The sequence below is a fragment of the Amborella trichopoda genome, chromosome 12 (genome assembly GCF_054954075.1).
Source record: "Amborella trichopoda isolate Santa Cruz 75 chromosome 12, AtrichopodaSantaCruz75HAP2 v2.0, whole genome shotgun sequence".
Taxonomy (NCBI): Eukaryota; Viridiplantae; Streptophyta; class Magnoliopsida; order Amborellales; family Amborellaceae; genus Amborella; species Amborella trichopoda.
In genome coordinates, this window is record NC_142347.1 from 42,162,218 (window position 1) to 42,181,535 (window position 19,318).

Here is a 19,318-nt window from a genome sequence, read left to right on the forward strand (position 1 = left end):
AGACCACCATGTACCAATTGTCCGATCCAATTAAACTAAACAATTTGCCAAACCAATTTCATTATCTACCGGACTCTTCCCAATTCAAAACCACTTCCTGCCGGACCGCTATATAAATATGTCAGACCGCATGTACCAAACCACCATATAGATTTGCCAAACCCCATGTTTATTCAGGGACAGAAGTGTCGGACCACCATAAAGATAAGTCGAACCGTATTTTATCTAGGAAAAGAGGCGAGAGAGAGGCGTGGGTAAAAGTCAAGGGAAGATAGTTTAATCTTTTTTTTATTTATTTTTTGTGGTTGAAAGGTATTTGCTAAAAAACTATATTTTAGAGTAAAAAGTGAAAAAAAAAATTTGACTCGAGTAAGTTGCTTAGAAATAAGTTGCATAGAGAGAGAGAGAGAGAGAGGGGGGGCAAGAGAGAGACCTAATTGCCCTCCTGTGGTCCCTAACAAGAATCGAGAGAGAGAGATACTTGCCCGTCCTTTGTCCCCTAACAAGAATACTAAAATTACAAAATCTGTCATATTTGAATGTGTAAAAATACTAAATATCGGGTTTACCCAAAGGGGTAAATAGGCCATAGGCTCCAGCGGGAGCATAGAAGTCTTTTAACAAAATGTATAGCCCAAAACACTATTACCACCCTTCTTTGGTGGATAAAAGTAAAGTTTTCATAATCATGCTTTATTCTTGATAAATCATGCGTCTTAGTCCCATGATTGCAATCTTCATTCAATTTGTGCAGCCTCGTAACTTTACTCCATAACTTTTCCTTGGGAGTTAAATGTCATAAAGCACACAATAAAATTCCCTTACTTTTCCTTCTATAAAAAACTAATAACTGCAAGACTTAATACACATGATGACTGGATCTTCTAAAATTAAGGAAAAAAACAAGCAAATATTCGTCCAATCATTTCATTAAGGAAAAAAACACAACCTTTGGCTTTAGTATTCAATGCATTAAACCACTGCAAAAAGAGGGTAAAATTATGGGGAACATAAAAATCTCTCGAAAATCCCGACTTGGAAGTCCAAATACTGCACCAGCAAATACATGACTAGACCAGCAAATGACAATGCACCTTGCACAGTTCACTAAAATTGGCTTTTGCAATTGAACCCATCATAAGATTCGGAAATGGCATCTGTAACCAAGAAGAAAGATTATGAGAACCATGAATCTAGCCAGAATAAGTATGATGGAAGTGTCATCAAGAAAAGTGGAGAAGAAAGATGAAAACTTGATAGTACCAAATTATCCAACACTATGATTAGGTAATTAACAAGCATTTGACACATTCATCTTTGTGAACCGTGGTTGAATGTTCTTGGGGAATTTAAACCTCAGATTAAAACATAACTTGATCATTGTCGCCAACTTCAAGCCTAATTTAACACAAGCTCGAAAAATCAATATAAAAAGCCTTCAAATAAGGCCCCAACAAAATCCAGGCCCATGATGTATTGGGGAAGCACACAGAGGCAAAGGAAAAAGATACTTGGCGATAATTAACAAAAGAGAGAATATGTTGAACTTCAATTGATGGGCATCTTAAACTGTTTGATTCTACCTGGCCAATTGAAGTCCTTGTTGGACAGAATGTTCTTGTGTGTAAAGGACATGGGTAATCGAGTGTGAAACTGCCATGGACTATTGTTCACTAACCTAACTGTGTATCGTTGGCTCCTCTATATGACTGCATGGGGGCCAAATTCAGCCTACCAACCACAAATTCAGCCTACCAACCAACATACATACATACACACACACACAAAGGGACTCCAAAGGGTCAAGGGCTGTGGCCCAAATTTATTGCATCGTACACTTGCAAGTATATTGCACCAGATGCTCATCAAAGGTCTTGACCTGGGGTTTATATGGACTAGTCAGTTACATAGTTTTGAATTTCAAATTCATGGGCTACCCTAACAGCCAACCTCTAGTCTTGCATGGCCTTCTTGGCGCACCATTACACCCATGGCCTATGGTTGTTACAAAGCTCTCTCTCTAACCCACTTATGGTCTCTAGGCAGTATCACATCTGAGTCTCGAACTCAACTTATCAAGCGGTCAGCTAAGCCTGGGTCAATCAATGCCCTGACCAGCTAAGTAGCCCACTTGCGCACGTCTGACGATGACTCTAGCGCCTCATGCACCATGCACCACATCAGCCCTGCTTCCTACCAAACAGGGGAGATAAACGGGTTCAGTCGACCCACAAACCAGCAGTTGACCCAACCGAGAACCAGGTATGAAGTATGAACCAATTACTAGACTCGGCGGGTTGGGTCCTGGTCCACTTGACTTGAAGCCAACAAGTATTAGGTCGTAATCATGGTACAGGTCTAGCCTAGACCATATCGGGTCTGGTCAGCCCGACCTAACCCCATCACATTTTTTTCATTTTGGAAATGCTAACATTATATACAATACATAATCTTTATATTATTATTATCATTATATTATAAAAGTTATGACATTTTTATACAAATCATCATCATCATTTTAGCCTTTTCCCAATTAATTGAGGTTGGCTACATGAATCCTGATTCTTCACTGTGCTCTATCAAAAGCCATATCCTCAATGAAGTCATAAGTCCCCATATCTTTTCAAACTACTTCCAACCACGTCCTTTTGAGCCTATTTTTTTATACAATTATATATAATATATATTTTTTTATTTTTTATATTTTGACACAAAGCCAGCTGATCGTCCAAATCAAATTGACCTTAGATGCCATTCGGTTCAGGTCTCACTTGGACCCTATTGGGTCAAGTCCAAGTCGATGTTGACCTGACCCAAACTCAACGATTTTATAGCCCTACCACCAAAGGTCACTCCAAGGCCGAAGATCCTCCCTCATGGAGGTTTGTCAATCTAAAAAGTTCACAGGTCTTTTTGGATCTATGCAAGGACCTGCAGGCCATTCTTTGCTTGTCGATTGCGCCAAGGGAGCTTGACGCACCGAGTCCTTGACCAGTATGCAAGCACCCACCCAGTAAGGGATCAGATAAGTCTCCCCCACCACATTTCGAAATAATCCTATTGGGGGGCTTAGTTTAAGAACTCCTCGCATGGACCCTCGTATTCACAAAAGTCGCATCCTTTTCCCAACTAGCTGATTCTTCTGGCAAGCCCTTCCTCTTAACCTGAAAGTCAACTCTTCTATCCTTATTGCTTGGGAGCAACATCTGCCCAGCCAAGATAGTTTCACCTCGCGTTAGCATATTCATGAAAAACTAACTGCATGAACCTTTGTCCTATGATGTTGCTTCAAGAAGCATATATGGAATGCCAAATGAACCTTAATAGCCAAGCAGTAAGATCGCTCGCCAATTCATATGATCACCTCAAAGGGACCATTATATCTTCGGATCAGCCGACAAATTGCAGTCTCGGCATTAGCCTCCTGTCATATTTGAGAAGTAAGTTTTAGTATCAACCAAACCCCACATTGAAAAGGCATCGTTGATCGGTATTTGCATACTTTTCCATCCACCCAACTGCCTGATGAAGATAGTCATGCATTTCCCCAAACTGTTCCAAGGTGGCGTCAAGGTGGAGGAGCAAGTTAGAGCAACGTGACCAGTTGGTTGTTCATATTGCTGCCTTGGAGGAGGGCATTCTCACAACACAGCTCAATCATTTGGTGGGACTCATGAGGAGCAAATCAATGCTTGGGAACCTGCAAGGGGGAGCTTGAGATTGATATCGCTTCCCTTGCCTACCTGTTCAAAAAAAACCTCAAGACACTGGCTGAGGAGTTTGACGTTGTCAAAAGGGCTCCAAGCAACTCACCAGGTGTGCTTTAGCCATTAACATCTATATGCCTGAGCCCAAGCCATTTGAAGGGACAAGGAATGCCAAAGAGTTGGAGAACTTCCTCTTGGACATGCAGTCCTACTTCAAAATCGGAGATGTAGAACTCGAGAGGAAGACCAATTGACCCTGACCACCATGTACTTCATTGGAGATGCAAAGCTCTAGTGGTGCACTAATGATGAGGTGAGGCCTCCTATGGAAGGCTGAGAGGACCCCAAAAGGGAGTTCAAGAAGTAGTTTTTACCAGGGAATCTTGCCGAGACCGAGAGAAGCCATAAGAAAATTCAAGCGCATAGCCACAGTGCATGAGTACGTCAAGCAATTTTCAAGCTTGAGGCTGGGCATAAAGAATGTGTCCTAGGAAAACAATCTCTTCAGCTCCATGCCTAGTTTGCAGCTTCGGGCTCAAGCTAGCTAAGGCAGCAAGGAGTGAAGGATCTCCCCACAGCTGCAGCGGTCATGGAGAGCCTTGGGGACTATAAGTTCAATGCCTTGAAAGAGGGTTCACATCAAGGCAAAGGTAAAGATAAAGGGAAGAAAGATGGAGTGGAACAGAAGCAGCAGGCTGTGGCGCACCACAAGAGGAAGTCTTCTGGTAAGCCACGTGCCAAGAATAACTTCTCGGCCTACTTCATATGAGAATGCCCCCACAGAGCCAATTTTGCCCCTTCACTGCACAGCTTGTTCTTATATAAAATGTTTAACCAATAGCTGAAGGTTATCCTCCATACTAGTCACACATTCAACACGAGCATCCTCCAAAAGAAACACTGCATGATTTCTTAAATACAAGGATTAGGTAACGGAGTGCCTTCAACAGAGTAAAGAAATTTTAATGCTCGGCAAATGCTACAACATATGACAATATTCAAAATCACACGTCTTTAACCAAGTGATTAGCAAAGGAGAAATAAGAGGCAGCCATAACTATAAGATGATAATCATTTCACAAAAGCATCCTTCCATATTCAATAGAAATTAAGGCGAAAAAGAATGAAATATGTAATAAGTGAGCGAGCATACCCCAGTAGGCCCCGACCATGCCATGGTCTTGGTGTTACAGCCAAATTGATGAACATACCCTGTCTCACTATCACCAAAGGTAAAGCACAACCCTGGTTTGATTGAGCTTCAGAAGCAAGTCTTGCAAGTAATTGCTCACCACCTTCCACATTACTGAATTTCACAATCTGATCTCCAAGCTGAAGTCCATCATCCGAAGCAGGCGATCCATCAGCAATTTCATCAACAATTGCAAAAGGCACACCAACAACAGGATCCTCATCCATGGCAGTATAAAAGTTTTCTTGAGATGTCCCTTGCCCATGCAAAGGGGAAGATTCAGCCATAACAATAGCATTCGGTACTTGAGTACTTGATTCACCACCAATAGCTTGCCAAATAAATGAAACGAAATAATTTTCAAAAAAATAAAAATAAATGAAAAGAAATACCAGCATGTCAGACTGGGTTATCACATGTCCTTCTGAATTTCCATTTTTACTTGGAACAAGTTACTATTTAACTATAAATGTATCTTTTCAACAAGCAAAGTATTCCCAGGTATTCTTTCTTTCGAGTAATTCTGCTACAATTAGAAAGATTCCCCCCCATACATACATCAGTGATATAAATAAGTACAGGATTTGCAAAAAAAAAGGAACCAATCACACTGAAAATACTCAACAACTCCAAACAAAACCTACCAAGTATTGAAGAATAATAGATTCCTATATAATCGATAAAGGAAATCTCCAATTAGGAGGCAAAACCATTGATCAATTTTCCCTAATTCATTTTCAATGATCGGAAGGCAAAGGTATCGAGGTTTGCAAACATAGAGAAGACAATAAGCTCATTTATTGAACTAACTTCAATTACAGTAACAAAATCACATAGGGGCATGTTTTGGTGCATAAGATACTCCTGACAAGCGGTGAGAAATTTACCCAAAGTACCTCTATGTTGTTTGGTAGTATGCCTAAAAAGATATGGGAAAGCTTTCTATGTTCCCCCTACAACATAGAAGTTCTATCCTCCCTCTTATCCAACCGTCCATTTTTTAATGGAGGGCTAAGATTGCCCCAATCACAATATCACGATTCTATAAACTGTTTTGACACCAAATTTGGCCGTCCATTCCTCTATTAAACTCGCACTAACGAAAAATATAAAAAAAATATTTTCAATAAAATAAAATGACCAAAATACCCCTGAAAGTATCAAGGGGTACAAGTCGCAGCGATGTGGAGTGCATTTGACCAAGCCGGTAGATACAATTGTATCCGCCTGAACATAAGCGGCATAGGCATCTGAGAAAACATCCATGTGGTGTGGCAAACTTCCTGTAGCCGTAGTAGGTCCTGTACCCGTAGTTGGGACAGAGGCGGCAGTTCCCCCATCCAATTCCATTCCCTGTTCCAATGCTGGATCGATACGGCACCACTGCTAACAGCAGCAAGTTGGAGAAAGTCAATTCGGCGGTTCCATGGCCCCCTCCCTAAGTGCCTATATACCAAGCTATCATACCTTCCATTAAGTCCAACCGTCCCAACACGGTCTCGATGTTGAGAGTCACATCCCTGCCTGGGTTGTGTCTTCATTCCCCCGCGTTTGTGCAACCAAACCTCTTCTCCCTCGCTTTAGTGCTTTGACTCCAGCAAGCGTAGTCTCGAAAGCCGTTTTCTTCGCTGGCTCGAAAGCAAGAAGCAAGGGCGCTAAAGCATCGCTAGCGCATCCGTTTTATCGAAAAATTATTGTTAATATTTTTTATAGGTGCACCCCAATGAGAAGATGGCTCGTACCAAATTTCATATTCAGAAAAAATGTATTAAAAAAACTAAAAATAAAATACTTTTAGACATCGGATCTAAGATCAAACGGTGAGTGGCTCTCTTGCTCAAAAATGGACGACTGGATGGTAGGGGGAGGATAGAACTTCCACGTTGTAGGGGGAACATAGAAAGCTTTCCCAAAAGATATTCAAGATAGGCTTTTACACCATATCCCAATAAGCCTATAAGACCAAAAAGGTATTTTATCTCTAACCGAGTAGAGGCCTATTAATTTTTCAAGCTAAGGGCAAACCAAATGGAACCTTTCATTGAACCAAAAACCTAAAGAAATTCATCCTCCCTCTCTCCCAATTTGTAACCCACATTGAAACGAGAGAGAAAATCAAAGGGTTCAACTCTTACTCATGTTCAACTCTTACTCATCAATCTCCCCTTCAATCCCTCTCGTACCTCAAATCAAGATCATTGTATCAAAGAGAGGGATGAAACAGAGAGAAAGCAGATGAGTTTGCAGGGGTCATGGGCCCCATTTGTAACACACATTGAAACGACACAGAAAATCAAAGTGTTCATCTCTCCCTCCTCAATTTAACCCAATTCCTCTCATACCCCAAATCAAGTTCATTGATCAAAGAGAGAGAGAGAGAGAGTGAAGAGAGAGAGCTCCCATGGTCTTTGTGGATTATGGTTGTGTTTTGCCTGATAACAAAGAAGGTGAGAAAATTAAGGGAAATTCAGGGTTTTTTACGGTTAATTTTTCTTTTAGTTTCCATTGCAGATCATGGGATTTTCGCTATATGCTTTAGGGTTTTCAATGGAGCATATTTCAACATGCATTTGCATAGCTAGAGTTTTGTGGTAATTTTCTTCTAGGAAATTTAAAGAAGGGAATTATGGCTTAATTTACAAGTAGTTCTTATTTTGTTTGTGATATCAGAGCAAGGGTTTTGGGACATTTTCCTTTAGGAAAGTTTGGACCTCAGCATCACGTCTTAATAGCTTAAGAATTGCTCGCATTTGTTTCATAACTCAGAATATGAATGAAATGATCAAAGGCTTACAGTAAAAAAGGTGATCTAGCCTTCATTCTGAATTTATTTATGGGCTCCAAAGTCTAATTTTTAGATGTGTATTATCCCTTTCAAGGAGAATCATTTGCAAGGCTTGGTCCTTTTGTTATTGGGATGCAAGGAAAAATTGTAATTCAGGTTGTTCAATTTTTACAATAGATGTTTGTGGTGCAAAAAAGGCCAGTTGGGTATTTGGTCTACAGTTTTGGGGTTTGCAGACGATTATTATTCTGGGGGTAGGGGATTTGACAAAAATGGGGATTAAGATTTTGCAGGCTGGATGGTTGCAGAAAGGATGATTCTATATTTACGCAGAGAGAGAGAGAGAGAGAGAAGTAGAGGTAATGAAACTCTATGCTTAAGTTTTGAGCTAATCAATGACTAGAGAGAGCAAGTGTTCACCTTATAGCCGAATGGTTTGCTGACCTCACCAAAATGACATATAAAACAATACTTAGATAGACTTGCATAAATAATACCTTGTAGAACAACTAAAAAAGTAAGATCATACAAAATACACACGTTCCAGACAAATTGATATACTCTTGATGAAATTAATTTAATCCAATCAGACTTTTAAAGTTTGAAAAAGCAAGAAACATGTATCCGATCTACAAAGCAGGTATTTTAACTACAATTTATTTCTCCAACAAAAGCTCCATGCCAGGACTTAAAACCGTTTGCTTACCTGATACTTTTGGGGGCAAAGATATATCTTGAGCTAGTCTTGTTGAATGAAGAAGCTGCAGGTTTTGATCAATTTTTGCTGTAATATCCTTATGGTCATTACGTAATACTGCAAAAAAAAAATGAATACAGGATCTAATATGGACACAGAAAATAATAGGAAAAGCCTATTTACAAGCATAGAGCATTAAAAATGTTATGAAAGAGGTAGGTTAAAAAAAAAAAAGCAAATAATAATAGAATATCACTAATTAGTTACTTGACCAAGAATTCCTGATATGGCTGCAACACATAAATGGGAAAACCCTCTTTACAAGCATAGAACATTAAAGATGATAAAAAAGAAGGAACTTTATGAAATGCAAATAACAATAGCATATCGGTAATTAGAAACTCGACCATAAACCCTACGTACACTGCTAGTTCCAAAAGAAAGTAAGCCCAATATGTATCCACTGTTCTAACCATATACCTAACAGAGTTCAAGTATTACTATGATTCCTAGGTAAAAATATTCAGAATAACGACAGATTTAAGGCTTTAAAATTTTAAATTCTATAGTAAATATCATTAGTAAAAATCAGGCATGACAATCCCATTAACCACAAAGAGGCTGCTTTCACTTTGAACTTACAGAAATACAAGCCCTATCGTAAATTCCCATATCACCATCAAACTCATTAACGTAATCAAGGCACATGGTTCATTGTTTCATATTACTCAAGCTTTTCATTCATAATGACTGAAATGTCATGAATAATCTTCGCATTAACTAATAAAAACATTCTCCAATAAAGCTTGAAATATCTTTGAATAACTATAGAGGTAAATTTCAGGTACAATATTCCAATGGACAATTAATAGTTTAACAAAGTTTTTGAGTAATCATATAGGTGAAGATAAAACTTGCCCTTCAAATCTAATAAGACTTGTGAGCAATTGTAAAACCCCTATATTGACATTCAAATAGAAAATAACTTACCAGCGAGATTATTGCGTTCCAAACGCACAGCTGCAATGTCAATATCAGCTCGTGGGAATCCCTATTTATTAAGACCACCATTGAAATCAGAAATTTTGCATATGGTCCAAACTGCATCAGATAACAAAACTAAGGCACAGCATTTCATAGCAAGCTTTGAACAGAAAAACTCTCTGATACATCTAGAAACAAGCCTTGTAAATCATTAGTGAGAATCTAATGTATTCGAAATAAAGAAGGAATCGATCTCCAAGATAACATAGAGGGCTTGGGACAAGCCTGATTGACTGTTGTATTGTGTGTGTGTGAGAGAGAGTGTGCTAGGATCCAAGACAGAAATCAACATGAGGCCCAGATGTACATTTCAAAGTTACCAATTCCAGAAACAAATCGAAGCAGAAAAGACATTAATTTTTCCCGAAAAATACCCATTAAAATAAGTGAAAAGAAAGAGAAAGGGAATGCAATCCAATTAACAAATCCATATGAGGTCCATCCACGTCCTTGAATTTTCTTAATCTCAATAAAATTAGAACAGGATAAATTTTAATGATTTCACATACAGGGATTATATACAAAGAAAGAGATCCAAGAAGAAAAACAATATGAGAAACAGATAACAACTTCGATTCCCATAGCCGAAATTTCTGAGAAGGAAAGCGATACCTCGGAATCCAGGAGATTTCCAGAGAGACCAGGGCCTCCAGGAACACAGAGACGAGAGATAATTGCGCTCATTTGCTCCTCTAATAAGCTCCTCTTCTCCATTAGAGCCGTCGTCTCTGCTTTCAAGTTCGTTCCAACCATTTTCAAGGGTTTTTTCTTCTTCCAGTCTAGGGTTTTGAGTTCAAGAGGCTGGAACAAATTTGAGGTTTAAAGGTGAGACCGCCTCAAGAAAGGAATGGTTTCTGGTGCGTCTCAGTTCAAGCGCGGATTTCTTCCAGAGATCCATAAGACATAATTCTCTGTAGGAGAAGTGTTTGGTTTAGTGAGTCTGCCGACTCACACTATTGTTAAGTGGTCTCCCTACAAAAATTTTCAAAGATATACTTTCCATCAGGGTTCTATAATCTCAACCGCGACAATGATTTAAATTTGGAATTTTTTAAAAAATATATATAAATTTTTTATTTTTTTTAATTCCTTTCTTCATCTTTCATTTTAAGTCATGTTCAAATTGATCTTCTTGCATGACATGACCTCAATTACTAAAAATTTAATAATAATTGTAAATAAGACAGGGTACACGAGATTCCCTTATCTAATACCTCCCGAAGCTTGAGAAATCAACGGTGGAGAGGCCATCTTTTATCCAACTTCTTTATATTTTACCAAAACCACTAATAAAGGATGAGTTTGTCTACTGTGATGGTTGTTTACCTTTAGTATAAAGAGGTCACGATACATGTATCATTAAATGTAAATTTTGACAACTTGGAGTGTATCACAAAATTTAAAAAATTTTCTAGGAACTTTGTGCCCAATCAACACACATCTAGCAGCCTGATGTTACATACAATGGTTGATGATGAATGTGACTTCCTTATTTTTTTTAAAAAAAATGTGACTTCTTTGTAGTGAAAATAAATAGTCTTATTTTATGCTTTTCCATTAAAGATACACACATTCAACATTATCATATGCCTGATCAAATCAAAGTTGTAAACGATCACAAAAACATTACTTTTTACCTGGAACGAACACAATCATGTGCAACCAAAACACTATCAAGGATCTGATAATTCATATCAAAATCATATTGTGGCAAAGACTCCAGTCATAAAGAATTGACCTTAGCCTCATGGTCATTACCTTGTGTATTTGAAAATATCAAATCATATTTATGGCTTTTCTAAAAAATAAAATTAATTTCCATGGAGGAGCCAAATTGAAAATCACCCCTCCAACAATTTTTGCACTCTTATTGTATGTATCTTGATGGGCTTTTCAAAAGCAAAACAAAGGGAATAGTTGAAATATTAAATAGTAAATATATTGGTGTGGTTTGATAAGTTCTCTATCTTTACTATTTTCTTTCCTTACGAAGATATTTTTTTGAAAAAAAATGGACTGCCTTTGCATAGGAAATGTAATTCTTTTGGCAGGTGGAGGATTGATTTAGTCCAAAAAGTATGTGTTATTATTTCCCTTTCCTTAAAACATCGTGCAATTTCTCTAATTATTAATATTTTGTACATTTACAACCACCCACAACAACATAAAAATCTCAATTGCCTTCATACTCCCAATAAACTCCAATCAATAATTCTCATTCCATTACTAGAACTAGCTAATCACACATGCATTGCATGATGCTCCTACTAAGATATTATATGTAATATGATTTTTTAATCCTTCAATCAAAAAATTGATTTAAACTTTTAATTCATTTGACATTTTTTTTTATATTGGTTCAATTTTCCATCTGACATGTTCTCTTTTCTTGGAAGTTTTCTTTTGGACAAGCCGAATACTATCATAGAAATTATTATTTTTACAATTCTTATTTTAAGTAGGCATGATTAATAGGGAAACCTTAGCACATGACACCACCTGCATCTAAACATACGATATTACTCTTCCGAAACATGGTATCCAAATGCACAACTAAGGCATAATGTCACAGGCATATCTTCCCAACCATGTTATCTAAATGCACAACTAAGTGATAATGTGCATATGAGCATATAATCTTGATCGAATGACTCAAAATATTTCATTTTCTATTTTTTAAAAATCATTTGACATAAAATTTGAGGACTGCACGCTTCTCATAAGGGCGCACTAAGAAAATAAGAAAAATAAATATTTTAATAAAATATCCAAAATGCCCCTACGGCTTGCAATTGTATTTATTTGACATTTTTTTGTATCATATTTTTTTGTTTTTTTGTTAAGTGAGTGTCTAAGGAGTGGGCATATACCCCAAACTTCATGTCAATGTAAGTTATATAAAAAAATTTGAAAATAAAACATTATTAGGTTTCACGTTTATAATTGAAGATGTCTTAGTTGTCCAACATTTGTGCTTACTCTGTGGTCACAACACAAAAAATATCACAATTTATTTGGAGCATAAAATAAAATATAAATAATACTCAACACAAGAACTACATTAATAGATAACAAGAACTGTAAACTAAGATATAGGATTATTGTTTGAAGAGAAAAAAAACACACGAAAAAGACCCTCACTATATGATTGCAATTAACTAAAACAAAATACATACCCAAATACATAAAATAGTAGTCCATCCAAAATGCTATGTTATATACAACAATAAAATAAAAAATAAAATTAATCAAATTTCTCTATATATGAAGAAAGCAACAAAATGTTTAAGCAAATTCAAATCTCATGCTAAATTCCTAGCTTCTTAAATCTTTAGTATACAAAATCTTTAAGCAATTTCGAATCTTACACAAAATGCTCTTTATAAGAATGCATTAGGTTTAAAGAAAAAAAAAAGATTTTTCGTTAGAAATAAAGTTATAGGGAAGATGTTTTTTTGAAAAAAAGATAAGTACAGGTTTACATCAGTTCCATGAAAAAAACACGATTTTTTGAAGATCTTTTAAAAAAAACACATAGTTCTAAACAGATTCCAAAAAATAGGAGATTTTTTGAAAAAATCGTGTTTTAAGCGGAGACTTGCTAACTATGGTATGCCACATATAAAGATTTCCCTAATTAGCATAAAAAACACCTTTTTATTTCTCATTGTGTTTTTTTTTTCTCTTTGCTCCTAGTGTTTCTTTTCTTCTTTTTTTAACGTTACCAAAAAATTCCCATTAAAAGAAAACCAAGTTACAAGATGCAGACAAATTCACTACAAGGAAGTAATCACCAACGAAGATTGGTGTACTCCTTCTTTTGCAAGACAATCAGCCTCGGCATAAAACCCCCAGTAGCAATGGCGGATTTCAGCAGTTATAGTTTTGAGAATATCCCATATCTCATGAAAAATTGTAGTCAACTTCCATGGTATATTAGCTTCGTCTTTACTCCAAGCTATAATGTTTGTTGAATCCCCTCGTATGATCTTCTCTCCTTCAAATCTTAACAAGAGTTTAATATCTTCCAAAAGGCCTCTAGCTTCAGCTTCATTAACTGTAGTAATACCACAAGGGCCAAAATATGAACAAATATATGGTTTCTTATCAATCCACCAAAACCCACTGCATCTGAGTTTTCAAAAGAACTTCCTTCAAATCAATTTGTGTGCATTAGCAGGTGGTGGTGTCCAAACAGCGCCCATTGGACTTGATCTACGAGAAGATAAACTAGTCATTGCTCTAGAATTAGTAAAAATCTGGCTTTCTGGGATGAATTTAGCATCTTTATATGTAGAAAACCAGTTCGCTGCCAGTGCCAATATATTGGTTTTCAACATCAAAGTATCAGTGCTCAACTTCAAATACTCTTTTATTTCTTTCCTTCCATAACCCCAAATAATACTCAGCACATTATATACCCATCTTTGAGATACCAGGAGTAAGCCATTGGTGAAGAAGTTGACTTATATTTTCAAGAGTATATATCGAAAGATTTAGACTCTGACGAGCTCAATCCCATAGATTTATCACAAAGGGACAATCAAGAAAAAGATGTTGGGTCCTCTCATTATCAGCTTTGCAAAAAATATAGACATTGGTTATAATGAAACCCTTTTTTCTCAAGTTATCAATAGTAACTAGTTTATCTTGGCACAAAATCCATTAGAATAATTGTATTTTTAAAGGCATGATATCCTTTGATCTATAATTTGGGATCTTAATCACAAAAAGTACTTTTATCCATAAGAATAATTATACTTTTAAAATTTCCAACATTTAACTGTCGACTACAATCACAAAAAAGGAGATCATAGGCTGACTTAACTGAAAAGGCCCCGGAGATATTAAGATCCCAAATGATAACATCTTCTTTATTTAGTGAGGTATAAACACTTTGAAGCATTTCCATAAGCTTTGGTATTTATCAATAAATCTGTCAAAAACTCATTTATACTTGCAAGGTAAAGACCAAGCAATGTTAGTAGAAAAACTCCCACCAGCTTCTTTATCATAAGCTAATGGGTTAGTAACTTTGGCAAAGACTTATGGAAATAAATATCTCAGTGGGAAGTCACCAAGTCATTTATCAAACCAGAATAAAGTATTTTTCCTATTCCCAATTACTTTTCGAAAATGTATCAGATATATAGGTCTATCATAATCAATATCCCTCCAAACATGATGCAAAGATGACTTATTTCTCAAACTTTTGATTAAGCCATAGAAAATATTCATGCCATACTTTCTTTGAAGAATCTCCACCCAAAAAGAATTATGTTGGCTGTGAATTCTCCACCACCATTTGATAAGCGAGGCAATTTTTTTTTTTAACTTTCTAAATTCCAAACCTCATTATCTCATCGTTGCACATATTTTCTCCCAGCTTACTAGATGCAATTTCTTCTTCTTTTCATCATTACGCGAAATGAAGTTTCTCATTAACTCTTCTAGACGCTTAACAATCAGTTTAGGCATCCTGAATAAATATATATAATAAATTGATAAATTTGATAAAGTTGATTTGATAAGAGTATACCTCCATCCTAGAGAGAGAGTTTTAGCTTTCCATAAATCTAACTTTTTGAGAAATCTTTCAATGATTGGATCCCATATAGACCTTAGAGGATTTGAATTCACAAGAGGAATCCCCATATACTTACAAGTTAAACTTTCCACTCCGAAACCCAACAAATCAGCCAACCTTTCCACTGTATTCTTTGGACAACCTATTCCAATCAGTTAGGTCTTGTCGAAGTTAACTTTTAGTCCTATTACCAGTTCTACACATTTAAGAAAAATCCACAGACTTGTAATCTTCCTTTTACATGGATCGCAAAATATGATAGTATCATCTGCATACTGAAGATGTGAAACTATCAATCCATTATTTCCAACCTTCACACCAAATATACCACATTTTGAAACTACTTCTTTAAGCATATCACTTAAGCTCTCAGCCACCAGAATATACAAGAAATGTGATAAAGGTTCACCTTGTCTTAAACCTCTAGAAGCTTTATAGAATACAACAACTTTCCCATTAATTAAGAACAAAAAATGAATGGAAATTAAACACCCTTAAATCCATGGTCTCCATCTTGATCTAAAACCCATTTTTCCCATTATGCAATGTAAAACTTTCCAATCAACTTTATCATGTGCCTTCCGAAAATCTAATTTGCATATTAACCCAGTTCTATTCTCCTTAATTCTGGAATAGATGCATTCTTGGGCTACCAAAATACTATCCATAATCTGCATGTCTTTCAAGAATGCTGATTGAGGTCTTTTGAAACTTGGTGTAACCTGTTAGCAAGGACTTTGGCAATGATTTTGTAAAAATTCCCCAACAAACTAATGGGACAGATATCCTTCACCTCCTCTATGACTTTTTTCTTGGGGATTAAAGCAATGAAAGTAGAATTCATAGCTCTAATAATCTTGCCTCTCCATGATAAATTTTTTTACAAACAAAAAGAACTTTGGTAAAACATAAAAAAAGATTTTTAAGAAGAGATGGATACGATTCTTTTGGCAATAGACCAACACTAAATTTAATACCTAGTTTCACGAGGACTATGAGAAAATGCAAAGTTTGGTAACTCAACTCATGGGATTCATATAGGAAATGAAACATATATTTTGGTAAAAATATATTATGAATGAGAGGTTAGATAAAGGATAATAGAGAAAGAAACCTTAGAAGTTTTGGTGAACAGGGCAGTCGTGAAATTCAAAAAATACACTGAATATTTATTTTCTCTACACATATAACTCTTGAATAGCACATGTTTTGCGCATTGTGTATGAAAACTAAATATTAATATTACATAACACGTGAAATTTTTTCAAACCAAAATTTAAAAAATCAATGATAAATACAGTGGAGGACGAAGACAATTAATTACCACACCAAATCGACTACTCATACAAAATGTAGCCTACTAATTCGTTCCAAAATGATAATTCCTCTTCAAAATGATGAAAGTAACATACATATATAGGTTTCCATTCCCACTGACTTATTGAAAACCACTAAATATTTCTAAAATAGGTAGGAGGTTGTATTCCCCAGTGATCTACCAAAAAAAAAAAAATTTGGAAGGATATAGTTTAGCTATGTAAATTGCAGAAAGGAAAGTAAAATTGTGACAAAATGAAAAGAGAATAAAAATCCCCTTAATAAATAGAAAAATCAAAATTTTATATCGCACAAATTATGGAAAGTCAACTACAATTACGATAAAAATGAGTTCGCCAAAAATCCTCTCAAGAAATAAAGAATTCCCAAATTTATGGAGGTTTACTCGCAAATTAAAATCCATATTGAACAACCTACGCTAAAATCTTTATTCGCGAAGTATTCTACCCTATATTCTCTAACACAACAGGGTTCTTTCATCATTGAATGACATGTATCCTACCCTTAACTACAACTTCAATGTGTGGCATAGATAATGTGATAGAGTGTGTGCTTTTAGACTATATGTAGTGTCCCCATTTTATTATATATATACATATATATATATAGGAAGATGCTAGGGTGAGCCCATTAGCTCACAAGAAAAAATGAGCTCAATGGTCTAGATTGAATCTGGTACGTACTGACGATCACAGATATCTGGTAGTGTTTGAATTTTAATTTTTTTTCTACAAATATAAATCACTTGAAATTTGGATCATGTGTACATAAAAAATAGATGAATCTTAAAAAAATATCAAAAAAATATTTTACATGAAATAAATTGACTAAAATACCCTAAAAAAGCTTCAGGAGTATTTTGGTCAATGTTTTTTCACGAATTATTTTTTTTATATTTTATTAGGTACCGTTGATGAAAAGAACACACACCTAAAATTTCAAATAATTTGGATTTATAAAAAATAAATTAAAATTTAAATACTACTAGATATCTGTGTTCGTCAGATAGGCCCAGATTCAATAGTTAGATTGTTGGACTTAAAGCTAGTGGGCTCACCCAAGCTTTATATATATATATATATATATATATATATATATATATATATATATATATATATGAGTTATGGGGTTTAGTCATGGTTTTGATTGATTGATCAACATCATCCAACCATGTTTAATAGTGTAGACTCTAAGAAGATTAATCTTTCGACTTCCTTTTTTCTCATTGTAAATATGAGATTGGAGCTATGTTACAAGGATACATATATGAGAGTTAGCATCATACACACTATTAGAAATATCAATGAAAAATTGTTTCTTTCAGGCATGACATATTTATACATCATCTATAAATACGATCATAAGTAATGTTGAAAGATTTTATAAATCAAATTTAACGATGATAGTTTAGTAAGTGTAGAGTTTCCAATGTGAACACATGCCCAAGCTTTGAACTTTCATGTCCATGTTGCACAATATTAGAAAGATGGAGACTGTTATTCCTAAAACCAAATCGTTATTTTATTGTTGGGTTGGTAAAATATATATCTGGATTGGAACCAGTTGATCTAGATTAAAACCGATGGGTGGACAATCTAGTTCTCAAAAGTATTTAAATCACCTTATTCCATCCGGTTTTTATTTATCATGTTGTTATTATTATTATTATTATTATTATTACTATTATTATTATTATTATTATAATAATAATAATAATAATAATAATATTATTATTATTATTACTATTATTATTATTATTATTAAGTATTATTTATTTATTATTCTGTAAAATTATCAAAATACTATGAACTATTTAAATATCTTATCATCTATCAAGACCATGCACTTTTGATGGGTATTTTGAAATTTGTATAAAGTGTTAAATGTTTATTTCTCGTAGATATTTTTTATTATTATTAATGTTTTAACTTTCTTTATCTCTTTCCTGATCTGTCGAGGTGGTGACGATTTCAAAGTTTCTTAAACATTGCCCCATCATAAAGATGGTCAACATTGAATTTTAAAATAATTTGTTTTGAAAATACCCTATAAATAACATTTTTTTTAATCTTCTCTTTCTTAGTACGTATTGGAAACCTTCACTAAGTGGATGCATTCTCACCATCGAAGGAAAACGGGGCTTTGGGGTCACGAAATAATAATAGAAAACCACATATTTATACATTGATACATGTAACAAATGAACCCTATGGCTCATATCTTGTTCTTATGCACATGAAGCGTTTTGAAAGCATGCTTCATGCATATTCTTTCCCTCATTTATACAGTGGTGCTTCATTCATATTCTTTCCCCTCACTATAGGTGCTTTGTTCTTTTGCAAGAAGTCAAGGATTATGATTTAGGAGAAGATTTTGCACGAAATTTTTACAACACAGTCATCAAATTCAACGGAGTTGAATTGATGGACTTTGAGTAGAGGAATGACACACACCACTTGTCCATTGTGATCGTCAATTGCTAGGGTGGCATGGAATTTTTGTAGAATTTTATGACACCCATTGTATACCAACTTCTTTTATTATCATTATCAAAACATTTTTTCAAATATTTAGGGTCGGCTATAGGAATCTTAATTTGCTATTCTGCTATATCAATGGCCATACTATCAGTAAGAACATATAGCATTTGGGTTTCTTACTGATAGTTAGCACCTCCTAAGTCCTAAGTCATCAAATAGAAATAGCTATGGAGCATAATTTATCAAATTCGAAGATCATTAATGACGGACCTTGAGCAGAGGAACGAAACTCTTACCATAGTTGACATATAAAAATTTTGTCCGAATTTTAAAATAGGAAAAACACTCCCCAATCATCCTAGGGTAATGTCAAATAATTTTGAAGATGATGTCAATTTGTAGAAGATCCAACTCATGGCATATAATATTTTCTCCATAGTCCATGGTATGGTAGATTGTCCTTTTCTTTTTGGATGAGGGCTGTATAA

General features: G+C 35.2%; 1 protein-coding gene across 8 annotated transcripts; it reads right to left on the bottom strand.

Annotated features, from left to right (window-relative positions):
- Positions 1 to 911: 911 nt before the first annotated feature.
- On the bottom strand, positions 912 to 10,404 carry LOC18447068 (26S proteasome regulatory subunit). 8 transcript variants are annotated; one of them, XR_016046556.1, is made up of 5 exons: positions 10,038 to 10,391; positions 9,372 to 9,432; positions 8,391 to 8,498; positions 4,861 to 5,211; positions 912 to 1,157 (listed from the first exon to the last, which is right to left on the bottom strand). XR_016046556.1 is itself a non-coding variant. In XM_011629747.3 (5 exons), the coding sequence occupies exons 1-5, from the start codon at positions 10,176 to 10,178 to the stop codon at positions 1,136 to 1,138; spliced, it is 702 nt and encodes a 233-aa protein (XP_011628049.1). In that variant the 5' UTR covers positions 10,179 to 10,404; the 3' UTR covers positions 912 to 1,135. The 8 variants fall into 8 exon arrangements, 7 of the variants coding, with proteins under 7 accessions (XP_011628049.1, XP_011628050.1, XP_011628051.1 ...); XM_011629747.3 differs by having other exon boundaries at positions 4,861 to 5,230; positions 10,038 to 10,404; XM_011629748.3 differs by having other exon boundaries at positions 4,861 to 5,230; positions 8,391 to 8,468.
- Positions 10,405 to 19,318: the final 8,914 nt, after the last annotated feature.

What these genes read in the sequence shown, in the direction of transcription:
- LOC18447068 (XM_011629747.3), bottom strand. Translation starts at nt 10,178, where the DNA reads ATGGTTGGAACGAACTTGAAAGCAGAGACGACGGCTCTAATGGAGAAG. An exon ending in GAAATCTCCTGGATTCCGAG is followed by an intron (nt 9,433 to 10,037) that starts GTATCGCTTTCC and finishes CTTAATAAATAG; the next exon opens with GGATTCCCACGAGCTGATAT. An exon ending in TTTGCCCCCAAAAGTATCAG is followed by an intron (nt 5,231 to 8,390) that starts GTAAGCAAACGG and finishes TTATTTGGCAAG; the next exon opens with CTATTGGTGGTGAATCAAGT.